The 27134-nt window shown below is 56.6% G+C and overlaps 13 protein-coding genes across 13 annotated transcripts; 6 read left to right on the top strand and 7 right to left on the bottom strand.

Moving 5' to 3' along the window:
• Nucleotides 1–201: 201 nt before the first annotated feature.
• On the bottom strand, nucleotides 202–7526 carry FA10DRAFT_78320 (hypothetical protein). Its single transcript, XM_025525705.1, has 6 exons — nucleotides 6608–7526; nucleotides 5282–6545; nucleotides 4616–5176; nucleotides 3707–4507; nucleotides 2678–3598; nucleotides 202–2574 (listed from the first exon to the last, which is right to left on the bottom strand). The coding sequence occupies exons 1-6, from the start codon at nucleotides 7202–7204 to the stop codon at nucleotides 404–406; spliced, it is 6315 nt and encodes a 2104-aa protein (XP_025379130.1). The 5' UTR covers nucleotides 7205–7526; the 3' UTR covers nucleotides 202–403.
• FA10DRAFT_78412 (hypothetical protein) lies at nucleotides 7527–8964 on the bottom strand. The gene is made up of 2 exons (XM_025525706.1): nucleotides 8947–8964; nucleotides 7527–8886 (listed from the first exon to the last, which is right to left on the bottom strand). Exon 2 carries the CDS (start codon nucleotides 8821–8823, stop codon nucleotides 7849–7851), a length of 975 nt encoding a protein of 324 aa, XP_025379129.1. The 5' UTR covers nucleotides 8824–8886; nucleotides 8947–8964; the 3' UTR covers nucleotides 7527–7848.
• An 86-nt stretch (nucleotides 8965–9050) lies between these two features.
• FA10DRAFT_265748 (Metallo-dependent phosphatase) lies at nucleotides 9051–10875 on the top strand. Its single transcript, XM_025521195.1, has 6 exons — nucleotides 9051–9462; nucleotides 9539–9919; nucleotides 9985–10171; nucleotides 10247–10357; nucleotides 10449–10470; nucleotides 10539–10875. The coding sequence occupies exons 1-6, from the start codon at nucleotides 9325–9327 to the stop codon at nucleotides 10600–10602; spliced, it is 903 nt and encodes a 300-aa protein (XP_025379128.1). The 5' UTR covers nucleotides 9051–9324; the 3' UTR covers nucleotides 10603–10875.
• On the bottom strand, nucleotides 10596–12026 carry FA10DRAFT_265747 (hypothetical protein). Its single transcript, XM_025521194.1, has 4 exons — nucleotides 11398–12026; nucleotides 11222–11336; nucleotides 10997–11159; nucleotides 10596–10918 (listed from the first exon to the last, which is right to left on the bottom strand). Exons 1-4 carry the CDS (start codon nucleotides 11629–11631, stop codon nucleotides 10705–10707), a joined length of 726 nt encoding a protein of 241 aa, XP_025379127.1. The 5' UTR covers nucleotides 11632–12026; the 3' UTR covers nucleotides 10596–10704.
• Nucleotides 12027–12276: 250 nt separating this feature from the next.
• Nucleotides 12277–13993, top strand: FA10DRAFT_300486 (hypothetical protein; the record flags this gene model as incomplete). Its single annotated transcript, XM_025524855.1, has 4 exons — nucleotides 12277–12497; nucleotides 12557–12852; nucleotides 12906–13197; nucleotides 13261–13993. The coding sequence occupies 4 exons, from the start codon at nucleotides 12277–12279 to the stop codon at nucleotides 13991–13993; spliced, it is 1542 nt and encodes a 513-aa protein (XP_025379126.1).
• Nucleotides 13994–14103: 110 nt separating this feature from the next.
• On the bottom strand, nucleotides 14104–15692 carry FA10DRAFT_78270 (RNA-binding domain-containing protein). The gene is made up of 5 exons (XM_025525704.1): nucleotides 15648–15692; nucleotides 15492–15598; nucleotides 15324–15417; nucleotides 14572–15255; nucleotides 14104–14507 (listed from the first exon to the last, which is right to left on the bottom strand). The coding sequence occupies exons 2-5, from the start codon at nucleotides 15506–15508 to the stop codon at nucleotides 14235–14237; spliced, it is 1068 nt and encodes a 355-aa protein (XP_025379125.1). The 5' UTR covers nucleotides 15509–15598; nucleotides 15648–15692; the 3' UTR covers nucleotides 14104–14234.
• FA10DRAFT_78182 (hypothetical protein) lies at nucleotides 15268–16105 on the top strand. The gene has a single exon (XM_025525703.1). The coding sequence runs from the start codon at nucleotides 15563–15565 to the stop codon at nucleotides 16019–16021; it is 459 nt and encodes a 152-aa protein (XP_025379124.1). The 5' UTR covers nucleotides 15268–15562; the 3' UTR covers nucleotides 16022–16105.
• FA10DRAFT_300484 (protein prenylyltransferase) lies at nucleotides 16048–17719 on the top strand. Its single transcript, XM_025524854.1, has 6 exons — nucleotides 16048–16307; nucleotides 16369–16612; nucleotides 16678–17022; nucleotides 17082–17144; nucleotides 17200–17452; nucleotides 17514–17719. Exons 1-6 carry the CDS (start codon nucleotides 16190–16192, stop codon nucleotides 17610–17612), a joined length of 1122 nt encoding a protein of 373 aa, XP_025379123.1. The 5' UTR covers nucleotides 16048–16189; the 3' UTR covers nucleotides 17613–17719.
• On the bottom strand, nucleotides 17674–18978 carry FA10DRAFT_265744 (hypothetical protein). Its single transcript, XM_025521193.1, has 4 exons — nucleotides 18487–18978; nucleotides 18307–18421; nucleotides 17917–18239; nucleotides 17674–17839 (listed from the first exon to the last, which is right to left on the bottom strand). Exons 1-4 carry the CDS (start codon nucleotides 18574–18576, stop codon nucleotides 17813–17815), a joined length of 555 nt encoding a protein of 184 aa, XP_025379122.1. The 5' UTR covers nucleotides 18577–18978; the 3' UTR covers nucleotides 17674–17812.
• A 613-nt stretch (nucleotides 18979–19591) lies between these two features.
• On the bottom strand, nucleotides 19592–20045 carry FA10DRAFT_228774 (nucleic acid-binding protein; the record flags this gene model as incomplete). The annotated part of the gene is made up of 3 exons (XM_025518764.1): nucleotides 19592–19730; nucleotides 19793–19890; nucleotides 19962–20045. 3 exons carry the CDS (start codon nucleotides 20043–20045, stop codon nucleotides 19592–19594), a joined length of 321 nt encoding a protein of 106 aa, XP_025379121.1.
• A 552-nt stretch (nucleotides 20046–20597) lies between these two features.
• On the top strand, nucleotides 20598–22139 carry FA10DRAFT_300481 (Pex19-domain-containing protein; the record flags this gene model as incomplete). The annotated part of the gene is made up of 4 exons (XM_025524853.1): nucleotides 20598–21353; nucleotides 21413–21592; nucleotides 21655–21698; nucleotides 21750–22139. The coding sequence occupies 4 exons, from the start codon at nucleotides 20598–20600 to the stop codon at nucleotides 21805–21807; spliced, it is 1038 nt and encodes a 345-aa protein (XP_025379120.1). The 3' UTR covers nucleotides 21808–22139.
• A 239-nt stretch (nucleotides 22140–22378) lies between these two features.
• Nucleotides 22379–23595, top strand: FA10DRAFT_265741 (hypothetical protein). Its single transcript, XM_025521192.1, has one exon. It carries the CDS (start codon nucleotides 22539–22541, stop codon nucleotides 23517–23519), a length of 981 nt encoding a protein of 326 aa, XP_025379119.1. The 5' UTR covers nucleotides 22379–22538; the 3' UTR covers nucleotides 23520–23595.
• Nucleotides 23596–23680: 85 nt separating this feature from the next.
• Nucleotides 23681–26474, bottom strand: FA10DRAFT_239450 (putative sulfate permease). The gene is made up of 3 exons (XM_025519185.1): nucleotides 26270–26474; nucleotides 26126–26192; nucleotides 23681–26057 (listed from the first exon to the last, which is right to left on the bottom strand). The coding sequence occupies exons 1-3, from the start codon at nucleotides 26459–26461 to the stop codon at nucleotides 23845–23847; spliced, it is 2472 nt and encodes an 823-aa protein (XP_025379118.1). The 5' UTR covers nucleotides 26462–26474; the 3' UTR covers nucleotides 23681–23844.
• Nucleotides 26475–27134: the final 660 nt, after the last annotated feature.

The raw sequence follows: 27134 nt of genomic DNA, 5'->3' as shown, positions 1-27134 counted from the left end.
TCTTGGAAGGCGCCCACAGATATAGACACATGCAGGGGCTCAGCAGCGTGTGAGCACAATGCTGCAGCAGCGGCTATTGAGCAAGCAGTCATTCCCACGACGAAGACGCGCAAAGTCGATAGCACGGACCCCTCAGCATGCGAATTAAAGCGTTCGGCTTGTGGAGAGCTGCTGGAGACTCAGACACTGGCCGAGCTCTTTGTTGAGAGTGTGGAACATGTATTGATCATGAATTTGAGTAGACAGAGGAGAGGACGACGAAGCGACAAGAGGACATCATGGAGTAGAAGAGGACGGTAAATGAAGAGGGAACGGTGGCGAGGAGAGAAATGATGGCGAGAAGGGAAACAGTGGACGGGAGAAGAGAGAAGAGATGTAGAAGACTTTTGGAGAGGTCAGACGATCAAACGACGACGATTGCCTGGCCTTGGGGAAGTTGCAAAAGTGACTGGACGGGCTGCTCTACCTCGTCCATCACGGTGTTCTTCGATGTCGAAAAGGGAGGTTCAGACGAGATCGTCAAGTGCCTGGGGCTTGCCTCGGCCCCGTGGGCGCCGATTGCTTTACCGAGCAAAGCCAGGGTCGCACGCGAGAGCTCGCCAGCCTTCTGGACCGTTGCGATCTCATTCTGCACCTCAGATTCGCGAGCCTTCGTAGACAGCATGCGGGGTGGTATCGGACGCTCGTCGACGTCGATACTGACCCACATGGGCTTGCTGTGGTTCTCGTCACCTTCGCCTGTGACCGAGCTGGGAAGCATTCGCTTGGCGTGGTGCTGCTCGTAATCTTCCAGTGCTTCCTCAGGCTCTCCGCGACGGAGCAGGTGACGCTCATCAGCCTCGACGGGCACACTCGACGACTTGACCACGCGCTTTTCCATCCGAGGCGGGAGATGGCGCTCGGACGCTCCTGCATCGTCATCATCCCAAACGCTCCGCTTTGCCGCGACTGCCGTCACTGGAGCAACGGTCTCTGGAGCGGCAGCGACTGGAGGTTTGGGATTGGGGTGAAAATGTTTGTAAATCATCGTCCCCACACCCAAGACGGCACCGGCGACAATGGCGGCGCCCCCCACTTTCTGCTTTGTCGAGTAGACCCCTGGGGGCAGCTTTGGTTTTTGCAGGTGTGTCTCTGGCGTGCCGTGAGGGTGGAGAGGTGACGTACCGTGAGAATGCGGCTGCTCATGAGGATGTGGCTGCTCAGGCTGCTCAGGGCCGCCGCCGCCGCGCTTCATCAGGGCATCGGCCCAGCCCTTAGCCATGCTAGTGCCGAAAGTGGGTTCCCCGCTGCCGTCTGAACCAGTCACGTCGTGGACCTGAAGAGGAGCAGCAGCAACAGCAGCAGCATCTCCGCCCTCTTCTTCTTTGCTGTCTCCGGGCCAAGAGCGTCGGAAAAGGGGCATGTTGTAGGGGTCGAGTTTTTCGTTGGGGTCATGAGCGTGAGCCTGTTGATATGCATAGATGGTCCCTGCCGTGAGCGCCGCGCCCGCACCACTCGCAGCCAGCAGCTTCGCCACCCCTGCGCTTGTCAGAGCCCGGCGCCGGAGGGACCCGTGCTCGTCTTCGCTATCGCTTCGGGCCTTTTCGTGCATACCAGCCATGAGTTTGAGATGTGGATCGGTAAATGGAGTCGACTGCAGTTTGAGCAGTCCCTGGTGTGAATGCTTATGACTACTTCTAGCCACCTTGTGCTCCGTATGGGAGGAGGTTGCTGGCTCCTTTCCCTTGGTGTTCACATTCTTGGCCCCTGTGTGAGTTTTATGATCGTCACTGCCTGAACCATGGACGTGGGAGGCATCAAAGAAGTGATGTGAGTGGGCAAGATCATGAGCGTGCGGAATAGATTTCCCGTGAGCACCTCTGTAGTGTGGGCTTGCGTGCTCGGGCCCGCTGTGATGATCTTCATCCGTTTCGCTTGGGGTCGACTCGTAGCAGCCCGGGTGGATGTCCCAAGGCTCGACAGCCAAATATGAGCAATCCCCTCGAGCTCCCCGCCATCTCCAAACGTCGTAATCTTCCTCTTCCTCTTCCTCTTCGCCTTGGCTTGGATACCAGACATGTCCAAGAAAATCTGGATGATGTGCCATGTCGCTGTGGTCTGATGTCACTGAGGAAGTGGATGACACTGACGAAGGTGATGACACTGACGAAGGTGATGACACTGACGAACGTGATGACACTGACGAACGTGATGACACTGACGAACGTGAGAACACTGACGAAGGTGATGACACTGACGAAGGTGATGACACCGACGAATGTGATGACCATGGCGAGGTGTATGATGTCGTTGGCGAAGTCTGCGCCGATGAAGAACTCATCCATGGGTCAATATGTGGTACATTTGGCGAATGCGGCATCGATGCCGAAGACTGTGGTGTCCACGGCGCATATAGTAAATTTTGCAAAGTTGGTGACAGCTCAGGTGGTGTCCATCGGTAATTACTGGACGTCCCTGATGGGGGTGTTTCCCAGTGCGAAGAAGAACGTGATGACCCGGGCGAATATCCAGGCTCGGAAGATGTAGGCGATTGTGCTGATGGTGACCGTCCCTTATTACCATGGCTAGGTCCTGCTGTTTGTTCATCGGCGAAGTTTCGTTAGAGAAGGGCAAAGTTCGTAGAAATACGGTTCAGTCCGGGAGTCTGTCAGATGTCCCACGCTATGCTTCTACTCACCCTGATGTCCCTTGTGAGGCTGCGAATGCGGGCTTGCTGGCTCCACAACATTCTCATTAGCATGTGTCTTGGTCTTGATCCTCCGAAGGGGCGGCATTTCATCAATCTCGAGGGGGTTGCCCGGTTCCATGGGGCTGCGCTTGAACATGCTGCCGGGCGAGCGCGAGTGGTGCTCGAATCCAAAAGCGCTACCATCAGGGATCGCAGCGGTCTCTTGTGGCTCAGCCCAGATGTGGAGTCTCGTGCCCCCGTCACTTTGGACGCGGTGTGCGCCACCGACGGAGTGATAGGATCGCAGAACACGACGACCCTGCGGAATATTTTTCTCGTGCTCATGCGTTTGTGCGCTTCCGTGGTGCGGGCTTGCGCGCTCGGATCCGGGGTGGTAATCCTCTTCATTATCACTCGGAGCCAACTCGCCGTAATCCGAAGGCTCCTCGTGCAGACGGTACCATTTGTTTGATCGTGACAGGGGTTTCCAGCCGGGCTTATGCAAGTCTGTACGATCGAGCTGGCGTAACATGGCGCTATAATTCTGTTCCAGGGCCTTCCTAACCTCTGGTGAACTTGGCAGATGCGGTGAATCTGGTGATGAGCTTTGTGGTGAGCTTTGTGGTGAGCCTTGCGGGTGTGTTGTCCCAGGCCAACGTGGCGACCCGTGCAAAGATGATGTCGACCAAAGCGAATCAAACGGTGACCAAGGCGCAGCTATTGGTGACCCATGCGGAGCTTGAGGCGTCTTCAGCGTATCTGGTTGCCATGGCAAAGGTGGTGGCATGTGATCCAAAAAGGAATGTGATGACTCCGACGGACTTGGTGTCCGTTGCGAAGAATGTGGTGTCCCTGGGGGAGATACTGGTCGTGAAGATGTTGGCGATCGCGCTGATGGTGACCATCCCTCAATACCACGGCTAAGTCGTGCTGTTTGTTCATCGGTGGAAATTCGCAAGAGATGGCAAAAATCGTAGAGATAGCGGCTTAGTTCTGGATCTTGCCGCATCAGATGTCCCAGGCTATGCCTCTACTCACCTTCCTTGCCCTTGTGATGCTGCGAATGCGGGCTTGCTGGCTCCATAATGTTCTCGCTTACTTGCGCCTTGGTCTTGATCCTCCGAAGTGGCGGCATGCCGTCGAACTCGATGAGGTTGCCCCCAAACATGGGGCTGCGCCTGACTATGTGGTCGTGCGAATGCTGGTGGAGCTCGGGCCCACTAGCACCCTGAGGGCCACCGACGGAGTGATGTGAGTGGGTTACACCATGACCATGGGAACCATGCTCATGCGTTCGTGCACCTTTGTGGTGCGATCTTGCATGCTCGTTCCCGGAATTATATTCCTCGGTCTCGGAGTGATGATCTTCGGTTGCGGAATGATAATCCTCATCCATGTCGTCGCTTAGAGCCGACTGGTAATCACTTGAACCAACGTCCGAGTGTTCGACGGCCGGATCGTAAATTTGCGTCTGGTGCTGGTGCTGGTGCTGTCCCCACGGTGGAAGTTTCCGGCCCTCGCTCTCATGACCATCAACATGATAGCCTTCGGGATTGAAATCCGAATGTTCTGGCCATTTCTGCTGAAATCCTTTCAGCAAATCCTTATGAAGTTGACGCAATTGCGCAGATGAACGAAATGGCGAAGGTAGTGGTACAGGCGAAATCGATGACACAGACGAAATCGATGAAAGAGGCGAGATCGGTGGCACAGGCGAAATCGGTGGCACAGGCGAAATCGGTGGCACAGGCGAAATCGGTGACAATGACAAATTTTCAGGCCGCGGAGACTGAGGCCATTGCGTTGATGGTCTTTTTTCATCGCCACGGCTGTGTTCTGCTGTTTGTTCATCGACGCAATTTTGTAAGGGATCGGCGAAATCATAGAGGGCTAAGCTCAGCCTCAGAGTCTGAAGAATTAGACGTCCCAATCCACACTTTTGCTCACCTTCATTTCCCTCGTGTTTCTGCGAATGCGCGCTTGCCAGCTCCATGGCACCCTCTTCTCCTTCATGCGTCTTGGTCCTGACCCTCGGAAGGCGCGAGGTGACACTGCGGTCGCCATCGGGCTCTCCCTGATCCATGGGGCTACGCTTGAATATGCCGCCGGGTGAGCGCGAGTGGTGCTCGGATCCAACAGCTCCCTGAGGGCCACCTACGGAGTGACGGAAATAAGCTACACGATGACCCTGCGGAACGGTTTTCCCATGCTCATGCATTTGTGCACCTCCGTGGTGTAGGCTTGCGTGCTCGGCTTCGGTGTGATAATGTTCTTCATTCGAATCGCTCGGGAAGGGCTGGTCGAGGAGTGGATCCCAGTCATAATCCTCGACGGGCAGACGGTACATCACCTTTGGCCCTGGCGGAGGTTTCCAGCCTGGCTTGCCATAATCCTCGAGTTGCTTATGAAAGTCTTCATATGCGATTTGTGCCGACTTTAATGCTTCTTCTTCCGTTTCAGGGAACGGTATTCCTGCCGAATGTGTTGACCAGTGCACATGTGGTGACCCTGGCGAAGGTTCGTCGACGCAATATCGAAAGAGATTGCAACAAATCGCAGAGCTTAGTCCCGGAGTCTGTTGCATCAGAAGTCCCACCCTATGTTCATGCTCACCTTCATTTCCCTTGTGCTTCTTCGGATGCGGACCTACCGGCTCCTTGCCATTCTCCCTAGCATGTTTCTTGGTGTCGGGTTTCGCAGGCTGCGGCACGCCATCGATCTCCATATGGTCGTCTCCGCCTTCCCGCTTCGCCAAGGAGCTACGCTTGAACATCGTTTCCTCATTTTCCCCGTCAGCCTCCTCTGCGAGATCGTGGCGTGTGCGACCCTCGACGGGGTGGTAGTCGCGCTTAGCAACAGCAGGAACGAGAGGAGGAGACGCCATACTGTGCATTCCGGGCATGTGGTAGACCTGGGCGTGGATGTAGGGATAGCGAGATGCGGCCTCTCGCTCGGACTTTTCTGACTCTTTCTTCTCCTCCAATCCCACCGACTGCATGACCTGGTGTGCACCATGGAGTACCAGAGGCGTAAGGGTACCGGCGAGCATGCCAGCCATGGTCCCAGTCGCAATCATCTTGCCCATGCCGCCACCGGCCTTTGGCAATGGATGGGGATAACCGGTGGCGATGTGCTGGGGATTGTGGTGCGTCGGGTTCGGGTGCACGGGCGGGGGCGTCTCGTGTGGCGGAGTGGTGTGTACATGGGGTTGGGGAGTGGTCTGCACAGGGGGGGTCAAAGTGGGCTGCACTTGGTGTGGCGGGACGATAGGCTCGTGTGGTTGCGGACCGGTGGAACCATGGTGTGGTGGAGTGACGGGAGCACGGTGTGGTTGAGTGTTGGGATCATGGTGCGGTGGGGTGTTGGGCTCATGGTCTGGCGGAGTGTTGTGCTCCGTGTTTGTCAGAGCCAGACGCTCCTGGTATGGCAGAGCCGGATTCTGCTGGTGTGGCACAGTATTGTGCCCCTTGTGTGGTGAAGCAATAATCTTCTCATCCTGTGGCGTAGTATACTTCTTTGGCGGTGGATCTTCGTACTTTCCCGACCGCTCCTTGATAGGAGATCTACGGAAGATGTGATGCTCGCTCCCGTTATCTTCGCTCGCCATTTCGGGATACTCGGTGCTTTCGAGATCGTTGTCGTCGACGGAACGCTTGTGGATCTTCTTGACGAGACCGGCAATGCTCTTGACGGCCTTGGGGCCATGCTCCATAAGCAGCGAGCCGCCGGTGAGGGCCGCGCTCAAGAAGCGGGGCTGCAGGCGCTCACCGTCGTCGCCACCGTCGTCGTGGTTGTCGCTGAGCACGATGGACGAGGTGGGCAGCTCCTGGAGCAAGTCCTCGGAAACTACGTCAATGCGATGGTGTATGGGCATAGGCTGCAATTAAATGCAGGTCAACATCACCCGCCTCCTTTCTTGGCCAAAGAGCATGGACTCACCTGGATGCTATCCACGATAAGCTTGTTGTCGTCAGTACCGCTGGCGTCACCTTCTAAGTCGACGACGAGCACGTCTCGCTTTTGGACGGGGATTCCTCCGCCCAGTCTAGCTGCGTCGGCTCGCCACTCGTTCTCTTTATTTTTCATGTCATTATGGAAGGTCTGCAACGCGTTTTCGTACCTTGCTTCGGCGCAGCGTTGGGGGTGCCTGAGACACATGGCCGAGCTCTTGAGCTTGCTTTCAACATTGTGATAGCCGTTGATGACCTTCTTTTTGGTGCAAGCAATGGGATTGCGAGCGCAGTTGGCCACGGCTTTGACCCTGTCGCCTGCGAGATGGATCTCTTCTTCGACGTGATGGAGCCTGCTCTTGGCCGCAGCCTCGGTACAATCCACGGGATTGAGAGCGCACTTGGCGCCGTACTTGACCTCACTCTGGAGCTTGCCCAGACCGGCATCAACCAGTTTGCGCGCGTCTTGCGCACCCTCATTGACTGGAGGAGATGGGTGAGCGGCGACAAGCGGAGAGGTAGTTAGGAAGAGCGAAAAGAGCAAGAGACGGCCGAGGGCCTTTGTACGAGGAGCGATGGCCAGCATCGCTCGCTCGAATGAGAGAGCTGAGAATGTGGGAGAAGAAGGAGATGGGGTGAGAGAAAAAAAAAGGGAGGGAAGAAGAAAGGCAGCCCCTTATATCTCCTCGAGAACGCCACCCCATCGTGGTACTCTTCAGCCCATTGCAATGTGCCTTGACACAGCCGCGGCTCGGGCCGTTGCTGTTGACTGGCTCGCTTGCCTGTTGTTTTCCTCCCTCCTTTCCCTCTTCTCCCTTTTCTTGCCGGGGCTCACGGTCGAACACTCGCACGCCGATGTTTTTGGCAAGAAAAAGACGCGTTCGCCCCGTTACGCCCTGTGTTTTTCTACTGTACTGTGCAGTCGCCTCGCTGAACAGGTCGATTGAACTGAATGACGCAACTGCTGCCATTTGCCAGGAGTCATTGAGTCATTTCGAGTAAGGCTCCGAGGGCGACGGGTCACACAAAACACCAGAAAAAAACCCTCGCTGTCTGCTCGCCACCGCCTCTGCCCGCCCCCTCTCCTCCCCGGCGCCTCCGCCGCAAGAGCGAGGGCAGCTGGGGCTGCACCGTTGGCTGTTGTTGTGGTGGAAACAAAGCAGCATTGCCAGCCCAAGAACAACAAGAGGCGAGGCGTCGATCTGGCAACAAGGCGCATGCTTATCTGGACTATCCAACAGTCTGCTCATCGACGACGAGCCTGAGTCTGTCGTGTCCCGGTGCCCAGAAGCAGACGAGACCCCTGAGGTCGAGTGCCTTGATCGGTTCCGGATAGGCCCACGCAATGTTCTCCAGCTGACTGCCCTCCTTTTCCCCATCGCTCGCGAGATGCACCGTTGAGTAACGAGCCACGCCCTTGTAAGGACACACCGTCCGCAGTCCGTCGTCGGGAAACTCCTTTGCCGATGCGCCTGCCCTTGGCACGAGCGAGTCGGGCTTCACAATTGCCTCGGGCGGAAGATACCACCTCGTTGGATAGCCCGTCTCGAACAAGGCGACGACTGGCTTGCCCTTTGAGTCTGCGATGAGGACGTCTTCCTCATGGGTGGAGGCGCCTGGTGCCCTTGTTGCATAGATCTGGACATGGCGGCGCGACGTGACAATGTCGACTCGGTGGTAGGGATTCTTGACGCCACCCAGCACCTTATCGTCCTCCTCGTACACGCTCCCAAATGCCGAAACGTTGAGCACGACGAGGCGATCCGGCGCAGGCACGTCGCGCGGTGTCGCGGCGGTCAGCGGTGTGTCGCCACGGTAGGACCAGCCACAGGCGGAGGAGAAGGAGGCGGAGGATGTGGACGAGAGGAAGTCCTTGCCGTCGGCCGAGCCAACTTGGATGATGTAGGTCTCGCTGGCCAGTTCCGAGGGGCTCTTGGCATCCTTTGGCGCCGCTACAAGACCGGTATACTCGCCTTCTGCTCCCTTTACAAAGAGGATGTCCTCCCTGGGCACGGCCAGGCGTGGACTCTTCGACTCGCCCTCCCAGAGCAGAAAGGCAGCCGCGCTCTGCACTATAGGCCGGTGTCCAGAGTCCTTGCTGCTCGCCAGGAAGAAGCGGTAGGCTCGTGGGGAAGGCTCGATGTGGAGCTTCCCCTTGGTGTCCTGTGTGCCCGCACGCAACACAGGCGTCGTGTGATGGACCATCGTAAATTTTGCTTTCTGAGCTCGTAGTTGGCCGAAGTTGAGTCTTCGAAAGAGGTGAAGCTTCTGTGAGTTCATTGTTGGTCTGGTGCTTTTATGGCACAGAGAGTGTGCTTTGACACTCACCTCTCTTCGGACTTAAGTGACTTTTTAGAGTGGTGTCGGATACCGGTTCCGAGGCTTTAGCTCGCATTTGCGCTCGGAGTTGCGCTCGGGTTTCTGCTCCTAAGGGCCTTGATAGCGTTTCCTTCGTTGCGCTCCTCGTTGAAGCCTTAGAGCACACGCTCCGGGGTCTCTTCTCTCTTGGTGTGGTGCTTGTAGCTTGCACTGGCACACATGTCTGTCTTTGCAATTGGACAATTTCCCCGGATCACAGGGCTGTCCAATGTGGAGGGAGAGGGTCGAGCTACACCGACATTGTTCTGTCATGCACGGCCTGTTGGACCACTAATGTGACAAGGACGCTTGCCTCCATCTGCATAGTATAGAAGGCAACACGCAAACATGGCGACCTCGTTGCAAGGCCTGACGTGGCACGTCGAGTACGATGTCGCGCAGCCGCCGCCAAGGCCGTCGCCGAAGCACCTGCGCTTCGTCTTTGTCAGCGACACGCATTCGACGCAGCCCGATGTGCCAGAGGGGGTGAGGAGGAGTAGTGTTAGTGACAGCAGGAGGCGTGGGGCTGACAACGCTCGTTTTGGGCCCTTTGCCTCGTCAGGATGCCCTCTTCCACAGCGGCGATCTCACCGACTTGGGCTCGACGCCCTCCTTTCAGCACCAGCTCGCGTGGCTCGCGTCGCTGCCCCATGCGCACAAGTTCATCATCGCAGGCAACCACGACTTTGGGGCGTGCACCCGCGACGACTGGTACGGCCGCGTCGGCCGTAAGATCCACGAAAAGTATGCCGTTCCCGCGGCAGACACGGCTGCGGTGCGCGGCGCCCTCGCGGCATTCGAGGCCACGCCCGACAAGCAGCACCGCTACCTCGAGGATCAAGTCGCCGAATTCGAGCTCGGCGGCAGAAGGTGGTCCGTCTACGGGAGTCCCTGGAGTCCCGTCTTTGGCGGCTGGGCCTGGAACTATGAACGCGGCCAAGAGGTAGGTATTCATATGCGCAGGGGATAGGTCCCCAGTCTCTGACGTCTGCTGGGGCTTCTCATCAGGCCGAGGAAGTCTACAAAGACGTGCCGCCAAAGGTCGACATTCTCCTCACCCACAGCCCGCCGCATACCTTTGGCAACCTCGATGTCCTGACCGACGGCAAGACCCACGTCGGCTGCGAGGTGCTGCGCGACAAAATGGCCAATGGAGACCTCAGACCGCTGATCCATTCCTTTGGCCATATTCACGGTGAGTAGGTGCAACCTTGCATCCCCCTATCTCCCCCGTTTCGCAGGGACAAGAGAGCTGAGTAGGCGAGAGCAGAGGCGTGGGGCACACACGCGGAAAAGTGGGAGGCAAGCACCGACGAGACGCTCCTCATCAACGCCGCCGTTGTCGAGTTCGACATGGGCGCCTTTGTCCAGGAGAAGAGATGTGCGTTTACAGACCGCTCTTCATTACCTTTCTTCAGCCCCTAGAAGATCGTTAGTTGACCTGTGCCGCCTTCTGCTCTCACCTCGACCAGTGCATTACAAGCTCGTTCATCCGTCAGTGTCTCCCCACTGCCTCCTTGCGTGCTGTCTACATGCATTCACTGACAAGCCGTCACCAACAGCCCCGTCATCGTTGACGTTGATCCCTCTCAGATCCATAGGAAAGCCAACGCAGAAGCTCGCTGAATAGATGACCAGAATTGATAATGTTGATGTATATAGTCCGTACAGGTGACGATGTGGGAAGGGAACAGAAAAGAAGGGAAAAGCGGGCCTAGTATGCTCAGCTCAGGCGTGGGCCTGGTTGAGGACCTGCTGGTAGAGCTGCTGGGTGGGCAGCATGTCGGCCGGCCGCTTGACGAGCCACATGACCGACTTTGACGCGCCCACAGCGCCATTACCTCCGTCGTTGTACATCTGCACCGCCCAAGCAGTCTGTCCGGCGGGCAGGAAGCCCGGGTGGTTATCTTGGTATGTGACCCACTGGGGAATGAGCTCGAACCTGGGCGCGAGAGGAATTCGACGTGGTCAATTTTAATTGTGTTGCGGGAAAGAAAGGACCAATGGTGGTGGCACTCACTGGTTGTAGACGTAGGTCTTGATCGACTGCGCACCGCAGGGATCCATGATCTGGACGTATCCATCTGGGGCAAATGGCGTTAGTGAGATGGAGTTGTTGGCGTTGAACGAGTAGGTGCCGTGCTGCCATGTCAGGGCCGCTGTGAAACATCGGTTCATGGATGCTGTTGTACGATTCTAATTGTCAACGAGCAAGTCTAAACAGGCACAAGAGAAGCACACTCACGATTCGACTTGTAGGTGAACGTCGACGTCTCAAAGAAGCCGTCATCGGTGAAGCTGTACGAGATGCCCGACGTGGCCGGTACTGTGAAGTTCTTTGTGATGGGGTTGAAGAAGTCCTGCGCAAGGAGCAGTCAGCTTGCCTGACCAAGAAGGGTTTTCCATATAGACAGGACGCACCAGGCCAGTCTTGACATTGCCAGACCCGCTGGACCAGGTGCCAGAGAGGGAGGTCTGGTTCTGGATAGCGGTAAAGTCTGATTGCGGGTTGAAGGTGTTGTCGACTGTCGCTTGGGCCTGAGCGGCGGCCGACACCATGACAAGGGCCAGCACAACAGAGCCGATTAGGAAACGGACGAGTGCTCTGGGTCGTTGCGCCGCTCGATTTGACCCGACTGCTTGTGCTTTCGACATGATGTATCGAGTCGTGCCAGGAGCGCAGGGGCAGACAGGCTTCGGAGGAAGTGTGGTGAAAAAGATGAGGCAGACCGAGATCGATCGGACGAAGGGGCCTGTGTCGAGGCACTCCGTGGCGCGCGTACGCTTAGGGATCCGGGCGATCGAACGACGCAAGAACCTTGGCTTCTTGGATTTTCTCCTCCTAACGGCTAAATTCAACTTTTATTTTGAATACGGAGACCAAGGTCGGTTAAGAGTCAATCGGAGAAGAGCTCGCCGATGTCGAAGAGCTGCGCTCGGTGACAGAGGAGGGAGCCAGGGTGTAGAGAAGCGGATGCTGTGGCGCGGCGATGGGTGGGGGCGGTGACGGAGAGGTGCAAAGGAGAGAAAGGGAGAGAGCGACTGCGTGGTTCGAATTAAAAGTTGCAAAAAGGAGCGTCTGCATAGGGCGGTCCGCTAAGGGAGCTAGCGTGCTTGTCAAAAGGAAATCAGCACACGCACGGAGAATTCGACTGGCCGTTCCAAAACAGTAACAAATGGGCTTCCTTTTCGGAGAGGAAGGCGATGAGTGTTACGTAAGCCAATTTTGGTTTCTCCATGTATAAATTTTGGAGGGACGGAGTCGTTGGCGACGCTTCCAGTGGCCAAGCCGCCATGTCGATGTCTGAGCTGCTCAGCATCGGACGGAACGATGAAGGTGTGAAGAGGGGCGGCTTGCGTGGTATCGGTGTCGGAGCACCTGTGCGGCGAGGTCTTGTTGAAGAAGTCGGGCAGGAGGGCGCGCGAACACCGCCTTTAGATCCGGTGGCTCAGCAGGAGCAGGAGCAGGAGCAGGAGCGGCAAGCACGACACTCTTCAAAGCCAAGGCCCAAATGTGCAATGTGAGCATGCCCCACTCGAATCTCGTGTCTCCTTGTCTGCTGACAGAACCGGTCTTCAGATGCCACGAAGCGACATCCAACTTTACTTGCCCGGCTTGCCACGCGCCCTACTGCACTCTGGCCTGCTACCGATCACCTCGACACAGTGCCTGCTCTCAGCCCTTCTCGCAGAAAACACTTCGAGATGAGCTTGGTGAGGACGCCGGAAAGGTTGATGACGAGGAGCGGAGGAACATGATGGACGTTCTCCGGAGGCTCCACAACCTCGGTGCAGACGATGAGGCAGAGTACAACAACGAGGCCGGGCAGGAGGGCGACGAAGAGGACGGCGGCGAGAATGCCAACATCGACATTGGTGAGTATCTGGCAGATAGTGCTGAAAGCTAAATTGGCTGATCGCGTGAAAAGGCGGTCTAGAGGAGGCAACTCCGGAGCAGCTCCTCGAGCTCCTCTCTCCCGATGAGAGGGCCCGATTCGAGGCGGCAATCAACGATGACGACCCAAGCCAGGCACGCGCGAAAGCTCTCCTCGACGGGATAGCCCACAAAGAAGAGGAGAGTGTCGTACGGGGGCCTTGGTGGACGACAAACGACACAATCTCCCCCGATCAGGCTTTTGCACAGGAAGTTGGGAGCATACAGCAATCGCTGAAACGGCATGCATCCTTGCCCCCGCTCGAACACAACATCGTCGCAACTCTGTGAGTGCTTACTCCTCTGTCCCCATCAATGGCAAGCACTGACATTGTTTTTACAATCTACAGGCTAGCATACGCTTACCTGCTCCGCCACTTGGATCTTGGTCAGCTGAAAAGCGTCCTTGCGATGGATTCTGGACAAATGCATGAGCCGGTGGAGAAGCTGAAAAGGAAAGAGGAAGTGCCAGACCACGAATTCGATGACATGCCGGGTCTGGAACCAGATGTTGAGCATGAAGAGGTAGCAAAGAAAGGACAGCAACCAAGGAGCGATCCGGAGGACGAAAGGGTAGCGCGAGCCACTTTTGACCGACTAGCACCGTTCGTCAATGCGCTACCTGGCCCCTCCAAAAAGGGAAGTGCGAGCGGCTCAAAGGAGCAAGACCAAAACCAAGATCCGAGCAAGGTCCTCCTCTCCAGCGTTGAAGACGCTTCCTTGTATCTTCTCGCGCGTCTGGACCCCTCGCAAGGTGCACTTGCCTCGACGATGGTTTTGCTCCTCCAGGACGTCATCTCGCTTCTGGATGTGCCCAAGATCGCAGAGACCCAAGCCACAGACAGGCTCGTCTGCGCCTTATCGGACCTCAGCGGCCTGCTTCCGGGTCACGGTCGACGCAAGCTAATGTTCTACGGCGCTGTGTGGCAGAGCCTCGATGGGACGAGACTCGAACGTGTTAAGAGACAGCTGAGGGACGAAATCCAGCGGCTCAAGGATGAGCTTGAGCGCGCCGAGGATCAGGAGCGGTGGAGGGCGGCAGAAGAGGCGACAAGGGCTGGCGGCGTCGTTTTGACAGAGTAGCCATGTATCAAAAGAAGCAAGCATTGTATCACTACTTAGAGCAGCTATCGATCCTACACTTCAGCAGCGGTAGAGTGCACAAGAAAAGCATAAGAGCTGGTGCACGGGGGTCGCATCCGACAAGAAATCACTTCCGCAATGGCTTTTGAGAGAAGCTGAGAGGAGGAAAATGACAAGGGCAGCGTAATGGTAGAATCAAGAGAGAATTACAAGGTGGTGAATGAGGAAAGGCGGGACAGGACTAAGACATGGCAACGTCGACCTGGCCCCCGGCACTGGCGCGCAGACCGGCAAAGTCACGCCAGGTACGGTTGAACTCCAGGTCCAGAGCCCTTCCGCCGTAGACATAGTTGCTGAATTTGGCAATGGCTGTCTCGGCGTCCGCGACGGTGGCAAACTGCACGATTCCGACACCCTTGGACCGCCCGTGCTCGTAGAGGATCTCGGCCTCATCGACCTTGCCCGTTGTCTGGAACAACTCCACCAGGTCCTCGTTCGATGTCGACCAGGGCAGCTGTGCACAGATAGCGGTCAGAAAAGGGGTGGGACCATCACACGGGTAGAACGTCTTTGCTCACGTTCTTGACAAAGATCTGTTGGCTGGGCTCGGCAGGAGGAAGGGCGGCCTGGAAACCACCAGCACCGGCGTAGCCACCGCCGTAACCGCCACGACCACCGGCAAAACCGCCGCGGCCACCGTAGCCACCGCGTGGGCCGCCATATCCGCCGCCGTAGCCCCCTCGAGGAGCACCGCCGTAGCCACCGTATCCTCCAAATCCACCGGCATAGCCTCCCCCGTAGCCGCCAAAGCCAGGCGCACCGCCGTAGCCGCCAGGGAAGCCCTGCCCGGCAAAGCGGTCCTCCCTGACCTCGATGATGCGACCGTTCCAGTCATAGCCATTGTACATCTGGATGGCGTTCTGTGCGTCGTCGGGCGTAGCAAAGACGACGATGCCGCTACCCTTTGGACGACCATCGGGGCCCATGTTGATATCGGCACGCACAATGTTGCCAGCGGTGCGGAAAAGGTCCTTGAGCTCCTGCCACCCGGCCTGGAAGGGCAGGTTGCCAATGTAGAGCTGAGCGCCAGGAGCACCGGCGGCCGGCGGGCCACCAAACCCGCCGCCATAGCCGCCTCCATAGCCGCCTCCGTAGCCCCCACGGGGACCAGCGAAGCCACCTCGAGGAGGTCCACCGCCTCGAGCGCCAAAGCCGCGCGAAGGGATGGGAGGAGCGCCGTAGCGGGCCTCACTCTCTCGGTCCTGTTGTCAGGCTCTGTCAGCACAGCGCCTCTCTCACAACCATGAACGGATTAAGCGATCATGCCTACCTCACGAATGAAGACGGGGCGGCCCATGAGCGGTGTGTCGCTCAATTCCTTTATGGCCCTCTGAGCTTCGTCCGGGCTACCATATTCAACGATGCTGCAGCACGCATAGACCAGTCAACATCCTCTGCTTCCTCCTCCAATAAGCTGTGACCAGGCCATGTCACCCACCCGCATCCCTTCGACATGCCGTTGGGCAGTGAAAGAATCTCCGAGTAGACGACGTTTCCAGCTGTCCGACCATGTCATCTCTCCGTCAGCCCATCAAGGTCCCTTGCCTGGACCATGGATCCCCCACCCGACCCACCATCCGTCATAAACTCCTTGAGGTGGTCCGCCTTGACATCGTAGCTGAGGTTGCCCACGTAGACCCTGCACTCCTTTTGGGAGCGCCGGGCCGCCTCGCCGGCATCAACCTGACCACCAGTGGCCGAGACCGCGGCAGCGCCATCCACGGCCGCCGTTCCGTTTGCCGACATCTCTGCTTCCGTCATGACCTCTTCGGCTTCTTCTCCAACAAATTACTCTCTGCCTCCTTCCAGCTTCGATCCGTCCAAATCCCGCTGCTGCCTGTCGCCGCCGGTGCTTTGGATGGTAGTGCGAGAAGAAGGTCGATGTGTCCTAGCGATGACCCCAAAGGTCCGCAGCTGGCCGCGCGCGCTGTATTCTTACTTCACTTTTCGGAGCTTTTCTTCCTTTGACCCTTTTTTTGTATTCACCACCGTGACGATTATTACACGTGGTCTAAAGTCCGTGCATTTCTGCTTGCTGCAGGCAACCAACCTTCTTTTTTTGGTGGTCGTCCCTTTGTCCTCCTCGAATTGGGACGACCCGACGCAGGCAGCTTCATCGTTTTGACCTCCGTCGAGATGGCTGCTGTGGCGATGGCGTCCTTCGATTCAAACTCGCCGCAATGGGCGGATCTGAAGTCTGTACCACAGGACGACGGTCCATCACCAGTCTGCCCGATCCTGTACGATCCAGCCTGTAAGTCCAAGTGGGAAGGAGGCGAGACTGCATGTGTGACCTGATCATCAGGAACCCTTAGACGCCCAAGCCATGGACTACCTCCGAGCTCTCCTGCCCACCAACGAGCTGTCAAAAAGGGCCCTCGATCTAACGCAACATATCGTCAAAATGTGTCCTCCTAACTATACTGCGTGGCACTACCGAGCGCGGATCCTCATCGACGGGCCCGACTCGGAGCTTGGCCCGAGGCAGGAGCGGCTTCGCGCCGAGCTCGATTGGCTTGATGAGCTGGCCAAGCAGAACATGAAGAGCTACCAAGTCTGGTGAGATTCCTTGCTTCCATGCGGGAGGCTGGGTCCTGGCTGACCCTCCGACTCGGCTTCGCCAGGCAACACCGAAAACTCATCGTAACGGCGTATGACGACCCATCGCTCGAACTCGACTTCATCGCTCGCGTCCTCGCAAAAGACTCCAAGAATTACCACACCTGGGCCTACCGGCAATGGGTTCTCTGCCACTTTGGTGGACTGCCAGATGCGCAAAACGCCGCTGCGCATCCTCAGCTTTGGGACGGAGAGCTGGCATACATCGACGAACTGCTCAAGCAGGATTGCCGCAACAATTCAGCATGGAACCATCGGTTCTTCTGCATCTTTGCAACCGACAGGGCTAAGAGAGGGCTGTGGCCATCAGTAGGGGAGGATGAGGGGCAGTGCGTGACGAGCGAAGTGGCGTGAGTGAAGAAGCGTTCCGGACACGCTGTAGCGCTGCGGCTGACCAGGTCCACAACAGATACGCAAAGATGCAGATCGCCCTCGTGCCGAACAATGCCAGTGCCTGGAATTACCTCAGAGGGTAGGTTTATTCCTCTCACTTCTGGAAAATCGTCTTACTCACGTCGCCCATACAGCGTGTCGCGCCTCGACCCGGTGTCAGCTGTCCACAAGACTCAAAGTGTCTCGTCAAACGACATCAATATCTACACATGCGCCGTACCGCTTGCTCAGACGCTGCTGCCCTCCTCCAAGGAGGCAAAGGAAGACCCACAGATCGATTCGAGAGGGAAAAGCCCGTCATTGGCGCTCGAGTGGCTACTCGATGATGCCGAACAACGGTGTACGTCTGGCTCGAACGTAGACGAAGCCCTCCGTCAGGGTGAAGAGGTACGTTCTCTATTCTTACAAATCTAGTAATCACCGCTGAAGCGAGGATTATGCAACACAGTACATCGACAGACTCAAGGTAGCCGATCCCATGCGGTCGCAATTCTGGAAGTACCGTCTGTCCTGCCTCCGCCGAGCTGCAGCGGCCTCCTCTGCCTAGCGATCTTTCTCATTCCTCACCTTTTTTTGGCTTGATCAGGATCATCTTGGAGACGTAGATAGCATGATTTATAGGGACGAGACAGTAATACAAAGTCCAATACGAAGTGCGCCGAGGCAAGCCTCTTGATGCCATGAAAAAAGAAAAGGAGTCGAAGAGGATGTAAGTGTCCGTTCTTGTGCTTATTTGATCGAGGCGCTTCAGGATCCGTTGACCTTTCCGATAATCTGTGACGAGTCGAGAAACAGAGGGCATCAGTGACGATGTCTTGAGTATGAAGAAAGGCTTGGGAGCAAGGACTGACCTTCTTGTGCAGCTGCTGCGTAGGGAGCATCTCGGGCGGGTTGTGTGTCTGCCACAGCCAGGGCTTGGGCGTCCCGTCAAACTCGTACATCTCGAGATAGATGCCACCCTGGCCGAAATGCCAGTCATTCCGGACGTAGAAGCCCTGCATGTACTCTTGTTGGTCGTAAGAGATGAGCGTCTGCGACTGCTGCGTGCACCCGTTCTGCACCAATTGCCGGCCGTCGCCCTCAAAGGGCGTGAGCGTCAATGAGCCGTTGCTGTTCTGCGTAAAGGTGCCGTGCTGCCAGATAAGCTGCGCCTGGGCGCAGTTGGGGTGAGTGGCTGAGAAGCGATGCAACATTGTCAGCACTTGATGCATGCAACCGGAGGAAGGGCACGGAAGACTCACGATCAGACGTAAAGATGTAGAGTGCCTGTTCCCAGAAGCCATCCTTTGTGAAGCTGTATGATTGGCCGCCGACGGATGGAATGTTGAACGTGTTGTTGCCGGGGTTGTAAAATTGCTGTTACAAGTATTATCTTCTCAGCCCACCGAGCGAGGGCAGAGAAGCAGCGACAGAGGACTCACCAGACCAGTTGTGACGGCCCCGCTGCCCGAGCTCCAAGTGCCGACAATTGTCGCATCATCGTTCGTCTGTTGCGTCACGGCCTGCGCCATGGACGTCGGAAGCAGCGACGCGGCCGCCGCAACCAAGCATCCCACTGCGATAGCAGCCTTGGCCGATGATGTTGTTGCTGTCCTCATTGCCGCTCCGTCTCTCTCTCTCTCTAACTCCTTTCGGTTTCTCTTCAATCTCAGTCGCGGGGCGGCACGCTTCCCTCGGCGTGTTTGTTTTCCGTTTTCTTTCCGCCTCGCTCCTCGCCGTTGCAATAACCTCCTATTGCGCGATATTGTCGCTTTGCTAGAACGAGCGTGACTTCGTTGAGATGAGAAAGCGCCTACGAAAGGCGGACCTCAAATGGGAAAGGAAGACGGGATGAAGTGATGGAGGTGTCGGCCGGTGGTGTAGTGAGGAGGGGAGAGATCAAGAGACACACAGCCTGTAGGCGCGAGATCAGCCAGGGCTCTTTCTAATTTCTAATTTCAAGTTTGCGCATTTGTCTAGCCCCTTAAGTATCTCGAAATTTTTAATTTTTAATATTGATATGGTACTGAATGCGCCTCTCGCTCCGAGGCGTGTGTTGTTCGCTCATACGACTTTTCCTCAGAGCGGCTTGGTTAGATAGTCGGCGAAAGAGAGGAAGAGAGACAGATTACCGCATTTTAGAATGATAATCGCAACCTCCATCGCCTAATCGAGTCTCTCTTCGTTGTATTACAAGGAAGTCTGCACCTGGAAGGGCCAACAACAGGTGCGGCCGTACACATGCCGCGCTGTGCCGACGACCATGTCTGCGAAATGTGCTATTTTCCTCTTTCCATTCTTGGCGCGGGCACGTGATTTAGACATTGCACAAGGGTCATGGAAGCAGTGACTCATTAACATGGTCATCGAGAAGATCACTTCGGTGGAAATTGGAGGAGCAGTTGGCATCGCGACACCTCTCCACCGTCTCATCAGCATCACGCAGCATAGATCGTGAAGCGGATTGATGAAAATCCAAGTCTATCTCGGTGACGAGAAAACAAGATGATGAGAAAGGCAGAACCAACGGAGGAGGGTTGGGCATGACTACAGATCGTCGAGGTCGTCATCGTCCTCTTCCTCGGATCCCTCTGCGAACTCGATAGCAGCCTCGTCGTCGCCCTCGCCCGCATCTGTCTCGTTGATCTTGGTTGTCTCTGGGAGTTCACCGTACTTTTGCAAGGCGCTGCAGGGCAAGCGTCAGCGATCGCGTCAAACCAGGAGATATCGACTGCTAGACAGACTCACCGAGCCTCGTCAGCTGTGTACTTTTGAATCACATCGGCCTTCTCATCTTGGAAGTCTCGCAACGAGAGGAGGATGATATCGCCCTGGTTGATCCAGACCTGCCGTGACGTTTCTAAGTGATAAGCGGCCTGATCGCTTCTGCACTTGATGCTAATGGGGAATGACACACCTTCTTTCTGAGCTTGCCTCGAATGTGCGCCAGACGCTTCTCTCCGTCAAAACATTGAGCCTCGAGTCGCCCATTGCCGAGCATCTTCAAGACCTGCGCGTATTCTGACATGGCAAGGCGTGAATTGGGATGTTTCAAAGAGGACATCCTGAAGCCGCGACTCACGCTGATCCTCGTCTTTGAAAACGAGCTCCCTCTTCTCCGACTCATTCTCGTTCTTACCACGCCTGCGGTTCTTACCACCCTTTCCTTTGTTCTGTGAGGGCGCAAGAGTCAGCAACTGCGTCGCGCCACCGGTACAAATTCTTTTCCAAATAGCTCCGACTCCTTTGCTCGCCAGCGTCTGCAAAACAAGCACCATCACGAAGGGGTTCTCCGCGTGCTACTTGCGTCCTAGTCAAAACTCGTGCAGATACTGACCTTGGGCATCGTGTCTGATTGACGGCTTGTTGTTGTGTGTTTGATGCAAAGAAGCCTTTGGGCGCCCTGCGACGGAGATGGAGGCAGCAAATTTGAGCGAACTTCTCACGTGTATGTGCGTGAGGTACCCCGCATCGGCACGTGAAGCGTTTCGGTCGATGGAGAACGAAGTGAGCCGGACGGCCGGGCTATCGCGTCGACTTTGTTTTCGCAACAATGGCAACGGCAAAAAAGGAAGAAGCGGCCAAAGGGGCCGCCGACCCCTCGAGGGACGACGATCTCGACGACCTCGATGATGTCCTCGATGAGTTCTCAAACAACGACGTGGGCAAGCCAGCGCCAGCACCAGAGCCGGAAGCGTCTTCGTCTACACAGGCGAGCGCGACAGCTGCGACATCGTCTGCGAATGGGGCGGCAGCCGCAGCTGCCAAGACGGGCGTCGAAGAGGGTGATGATGATGACTACGACGAGGAAGCGCTCAACGAGCAATTCCAAAAGGAGCTGGCTGCCGGCATGGAGGCGCTCATGAAAGGCCTGGGAGGAAGCCAGCAAGCTGGAGGCGATGCAGGCCCTCCACCGCCCGATGGAAACTTCAACGAGGAGGAGCTGGTCAAGCAATTTGAGCAAATGATGGCCGGTATGGGCATCGACGAGCAAGGAGAAGCATCGTCCTCGTCGTCGACCAATGGGAAAGGAGCTGGGCCCGGGCCGTCGGCTGGGCAGCCAGCCAACTTCCAAGACGCCATTCGAAACACCATGTCGAGGCTGCGTGAGAGCGATGCGTCGGCCTCGAGCTCCACGGGAGAACTCGGTGGGGATGCGGATCTCGAAAAGCTCATGGCTGCGTTGGGAGGCGCAGGAGGTGAGGGGGCAGAGGGCGAGGAGGGACTGGCTAAGATGCTGGAGAGCATGATGAGCGAGCTCATGAGCAAGGACGTCCTCTACGAGCCCCTCAAAGAGCTCAGAGACAAGGTGAGTCGCTTCCCGCTATCTTTCGACACTATTTCCCCGAAGCTCATGCTTTCTCTCAGTACCCGCCATATTTGGCAAACCCGCCAGCGGCCATCTCGGCGGAAGACCGCGTGCGATACGAAGCGCAGTCGGGCATCGTCACAGAGATCATCGCAACCTTTGACAATCCCAAGTTCGACAACGGGACAGAAAGCGAAAAGAGGGAGCTCAAGAACAAGGTGCAGGAGCTTATGAACGAGGTAAGTGTTGGCTACTTCCTAGAAAGCCTCTCTACTTTGCTGATCAGAGGGTGTTCGCGCAGATGCAAGACAAGGGCGCGCCGCCGAACGAGATTGTCGGAGACCTGTAAGTTGATCGCTGGTAGTGAGGCCGCGTTCGGAACTGACAGTTGTGCAGGCCTCCCGAGTTGGAATCTCTGCCCGGTATGAACGAAGAGAACTGCAGCATCATGTAAATCGTCTTTTTGCTTCATAAGGTGAGGAGAATGGCCTTCTTGGGACCTACTCCACGTGACCACGCCTGTCAGAACAAGCGCGACAGACAGGCAGCCGTTCACTCGAACGCACGCATCACGCACTTGTAGAGTCTACTTTGTCTGGATGACCCAGACTCAATCTGGATGACACTGTTTGAGGATCACAGGATGTGTCTTTCTTGATTCGACTTGCTTCTCGGCATCATGACTTCACGATCAGGATGGCGAACGTGGGACGATCGGGGCAGGGCGCTTTTTCTCTTTATCAGCGTGAACCCCCACGGATCGCAAAACACTTTCGCACGGATTCACGAGTCTTCTTGAACCCGCATCAATGACGAAGGCTGGATAAGAAAGGAGACAGACGGACTTGTCATGCTTCCACGACCTTAGACCCGCGAACCTGACTACTTGCTCCTCGGAGAGCCAAACCCGGGTTACACCCAAACAAGAGCGCGCGCATGACGCGCCTCCGCGGCCCGGGGCTTAGTCTAAATTCCTCTCTATGGCTTAAATGAGACAGTCCTGTACGTCGGACACTACCCTCCCTCCGACATGAAGAACAAGATACTGTCCTCCTCTCGACCTCTGTTTAAAAGCAAGCCAGCGCAGAGCATGAGGGTGTCTTCCTCCCTCACGCTCACTTAAAGTTTAAAATGTCAGCCTTGCCGCTCGTCGCGACGCAGCAGCCAAAGCGCACGGGTCCCCTCATGGATCTCCTCGGACACCTCGTCGAAGCGTGGGACGCTGTGTCCTTCTTTCTCGCCTTGTACCTCGTCGACATCATCACTTTTGGCAGACCCGTCTCTCCGCCCTCTGGCAAGAGCGAAGGTTTCTTTGGAGCTGGACAACACCCCTCGGACAGCCATTTTGGTCTGCATGCGCGCAGTCGAAGCTACGATGAACCCAGCTCGCCGAGACCCTCGGCGGCGCGCCCAAGTAAAGATGCGAACTTCACCAGTTCCTCACCAACATTGATGCAGTACGACGTGCCGAGGTCGTCCTCGCCCCGCTCGATGCGCTCCTTTTCCTCGTCATCGGATGAAGACGACGAAAAGAAGCACACGCACCTCCCCCGCCATTTCCACCGTTCTGCGGACCAGTCGCGCGCCGAAGCCCGGCTGCATCTGCATCCGCATCCGACGTCAACATCGCAGCACGCTCTGCCGCACTCGATGCTCCCGATGCAACCAAGGCGGTCGTCCTTCTGGAGCGACAAGACGCGGAGAGAGTCAGTGCGGCGACGATCAAGCGCGAGCTCTGGCCACGCGTCGTACCCATCAACGAACCTCGACGTGGAATCGCGCAGGCAGGCCTCGCTCACATCATCTCAGGACGGACGCACGAGCCCGACAGTCGGCCGAACGCCCCGAGCAGACAATGGTCTGCACCACAATCAAAAGGAGGTGCTCAGGCTGCAGGTCGAGAAGGCGCTTCGATGGCAACCGATCGTGAAACTCTTGCTCGTGGCGCTGCCTCTCACCGTGTTGTTTGTCGTGGGACTGTACGTGTGGACGCCAAGGCCATTGCCATTGCCGTCATGGCTCATCGACATCGCGAATGTGCCGTTGGGCGACTGGGTCAGATGGGCGAGGATGAATATTCCAGCGAGGGGGCAGGGTCTCCAGCTGCTCCAAACTCTCCTCGCTTCGGCTTCGCAGACATGGAGAAAAGTAGTCGGGCGACTTTGATGGATCCTGGGGCTTCACTCATGTATCATTGCTTTTTGTGTTGTATACCCTATCGTACTAATGACAATTACCGTAGCGAAAAGTCGTATTGATCACCATCTCATGCGAACTTGTGTAAGAGACGTTTTGCAGATGGCAGATTGCGAACAATGTATTGCAATGAGCCCCTATGCTAATGAGAAAGCAGATATACCTGTATGAATGCCAGTGACGACCTCCTCTAGAGTCGACTAGACTCGAGGACAGTCCCCCTTTTTCCCAGTCACATCACAGATCGTTACAAAAAAACACCAAAAGCCGAGACGCAAACGAGCATGCAGACAAATCAAGAAGAAGAGGAGGATCGTTGGCCGGTGGCGGCAGCGAGGGCCGCGCTGAGGTCGAGGTGGAAGAAGGGAGTAAGGTCGTGGTTCCAAATGATGGGAACGCTGACCTCAGAGCCGTTGTTGGGCCCTTCGTCATCTTCGTTGCTGCCCTTCCCGTCGTCGTCCGACGAGTCAGTAGAGCTGCGCTTCTTGCTGAGCCGATTCACACTCGCTTCCGATTCGGCGGCGGCCAGATCCGACTTGTTGTCCGATGAGGAGTGCGTCAAGGGCTGGTGACGGTGGATGTTGTCGTGAGGGCTCACGACGGGAGCAACCTCAGAGATGTGCGTCTGTGCAGAGCCGGTACCAAAGCCAGCGGCGAGAAGCGCCCTTCGGATCCAGGGGCTGGTGATCGAGGCAAAGTAGAACTCGACTTTACCGCCCTTGTACCGTTCAACGGCCTGGCGCACATCGGCGAGGCACTGGACCGACGTCGTGTCGACGTTGGACACGCTCGAGAAGTCGAAGATGATAGCCTTCAGTACCGGTCGGGTATCGGCGCTGTTTTCCGCAGAGTACGCGTCCTCCATGACCTTGTCGAGCCTCTTCCGGAAGCCGAGGAAACGGCCCAGCTTGACCAGGGCAGGGTTGATAGGTCCTGGGTCATTCCACGGTCGATCACCGAGGCGCTTGTAGACGCGTTCGGTGCCTGGCCTTGTCTCTTGTTGGACTTTGTCAATGAAGATGTCCGAGAGATGCGACGCATTGGGGTATGTGAAGGCCTCTTCGAAGCGGTAGATCAAAACGCCAGGTGGGGGTGAGTCGACACGAACGGATGGGTCGCGAAGCCCATCCTTGTCATCGAGAGGCACAAAGACGTCTCGGTGGTTGGAGACGCGGGCCTGGCGCGAGTCGCTGTAGTGGACGCGCACGGTTCCGAGCCAGGTACCGCGAGGTCGGGCGATCCGGATCAAGAGGAGAGCCAGCGAGGCAGCCACCGATGTGTAGACACCGTTTTCGACGCTAGAGAAGACGGTGACCAGAACGGCGGCAAGCCAGATGAAGAGCTCAAAAGGACTGACGAGCCAGAACTTGTAGAGAAGCGCTGGCGGTGCGACCAGGTCGCCAACGGCGTGAATAATGACGGCGGAGAGGGCGGCGTTGGGGATCCAGAAGAAGGCGTCGGTGAGGGCATAGAGAGCAATGATGACGACGACGCCGGTGATCCAGCCGGCGAGCGGAGTGCGAACACCAGACTTGCTCTTGATGGCCGTGCGGCTGAAGGAGCCCGTAGCGGCGTAGGCACCAAAGTTGGGTCCGATGAGGTTGGTAACACCAATAGCGATGAGCTCCTGGTTGGGGTTAATCTTGTAGTTGTTAAGACGTCCGAAAGACTTCGAAATGGCGATGTGTTCCAGGAGCAGGACAATGACCGAGACGGGAATCTGGCCGGCAAGGTCGCTGAGCAGATTGTGGTTCAAGTCGACGGCGTGGACGTGCTGGAAGCCAGAAGGCACTGGCCCAAGAACGCTAATGGGAAACTTCTTGTAGTTTCTCGGCTTAAAGTCTTTCAGCCAAGCATAGGTAGCTGCTGTGGCGATGATGATGACGAAGGCGTTGCGAAGGACCGAGGCAAAGAAGCAGGCACGGGCCAGCTTTGGGAATCGCTTTGGGAGGCGATTGCAGAGCATCCGTGCGGCGTAGAGGAAGGCGAGCGAAGTCAGGCCAAAGGCGGCATCAATCGTGGTGTTTGGAAGGCCCTTCAGAGTGTTGATGATGATCCGGTAGCAGGCGGGACCGTTGGTGACGATGTTGGGGATGCCCATCAGCTTGGGCACCTGACCCACAGCGATGGTGATGGCACTGCCCGTCATGAAACCGCTCACGGCGGGTGTGGGAATGAACTCGATGATCCATCCAATACGGAGCAGACCAATGCCGAGGCAGATGACACCACACATGAAGGCCAGAGCCGAGGCGATGATCTCGGGACGGTATGCGTTGCCGGCTTTGTCCATTACTTCGCGAATGACGTTGGCAGTCTGGAGCGACATGACAGCAACAGGACCGATCGTAACGTCCTTGGACGTGGCAAAGAGTGCGTAGATCATGACACCGATGAATGACGAGTAGAGGCCGAATTCGGCGTCGACGGTGGCGATCTTGGCGTACGACATCGACTGAGGCACCAGAACTAGGCCGACGGTGATGCCGGCAATGATGTCTCCAATGGCTAATGAATGGTGATGCGTCTGTGAGCAGGCGAAAAGTCGCACAAGAGAGCAGAGAGTGGACACCTACCCCACTGCGAGTTGTACGACAGAATCCACTTGGTGAAGGGAAACAGCGCGTCAAAGTAGTTGACGGCCTGTTTAGAGAGCGTGTTATTGTCAGCACACCGTGGCCACTAGTGAATGGTAGGAATCTTTTAATGTGTCTACTCACCTTGGACTTTGGCTCGCTGAAGATATCGCCGAGCCAATCCTTGCTGCTGACGTAGGGCACTCCCAGCCGGTTGGCCTCGCAATCATTGTACCTGATGACTTTCCTCCACGCCTTCTTGCCAAAACCGACGACGCCCGAACCGGCTGATTGCCCATTGTCGTGCGCCGGAGCCTCCTCCTGTCCAGTTGCCATTATGATTCTCTCGCTGTCCCGGTGGTACCGGATCGTCTGATGGAGAAGAGGAAGCGGGCGATGGTGGAGAGCAGACTGCTACTAGGTGTCACCCGGCCTTCCTTTATGTACAGTTCTTCGCGGACCTTTGCAGAGCCAAGCCTTCTGGATTACTGCCACACTACAGGATTTTACCAAAGGTTTTTCCAGTTCCTCTCAATGTATCTCAGCCCACTTCCCGTCCCTGAACTGAAGCCGGCAAAGCAAAGTGAGAAAAATTATACCATTGGTAGCAAATTGTGGCCTAGGCTTCTCCGGCGGGTAGCGAGCAACGCTGGTTGACGTCGAACGCGGCTTGGAGCACGCAATTTTGCGATGGAAAATGGCCGGTTTTGCCTGGGTTTTGCGCTTGTAAGACGTATTTGGATAGTCAGTGTGGAGAATTGTTAAAGTTTGCTGTGTAACCCCGCCGCGCCTTTGACGATTGCTTCGACTTTTGACGTGATCGTTCTCAACAAAAGCACCGTACCGTACGCAGCGCCTAAGCGCTACGACTCGATATGTGCCTGACTGCGATCGGGATATGAAGCTAGTAGAGGCGACGCCACTTGGTCAGCCACAGCAGAGCATAGCGGCAGGCGAGCAGTTGGTCTTCCGAAGTGTCGCATTTCGCCTGAGCATATTTGCACCCGCA

Source organism: Acaromyces ingoldii, assembly GCF_003144295.1.
Source record: "Acaromyces ingoldii strain MCA 4198 unplaced genomic scaffold FA10scaffold_2, whole genome shotgun sequence".
NCBI classification, from domain to species: domain Eukaryota; kingdom Fungi; phylum Basidiomycota; class Exobasidiomycetes; order Exobasidiales; family Cryptobasidiaceae; genus Acaromyces; species Acaromyces ingoldii.
The sequence above is the reverse complement of the archived record's forward strand: the minus strand, read 5'-3'. Positions and strand labels throughout refer to the sequence as shown.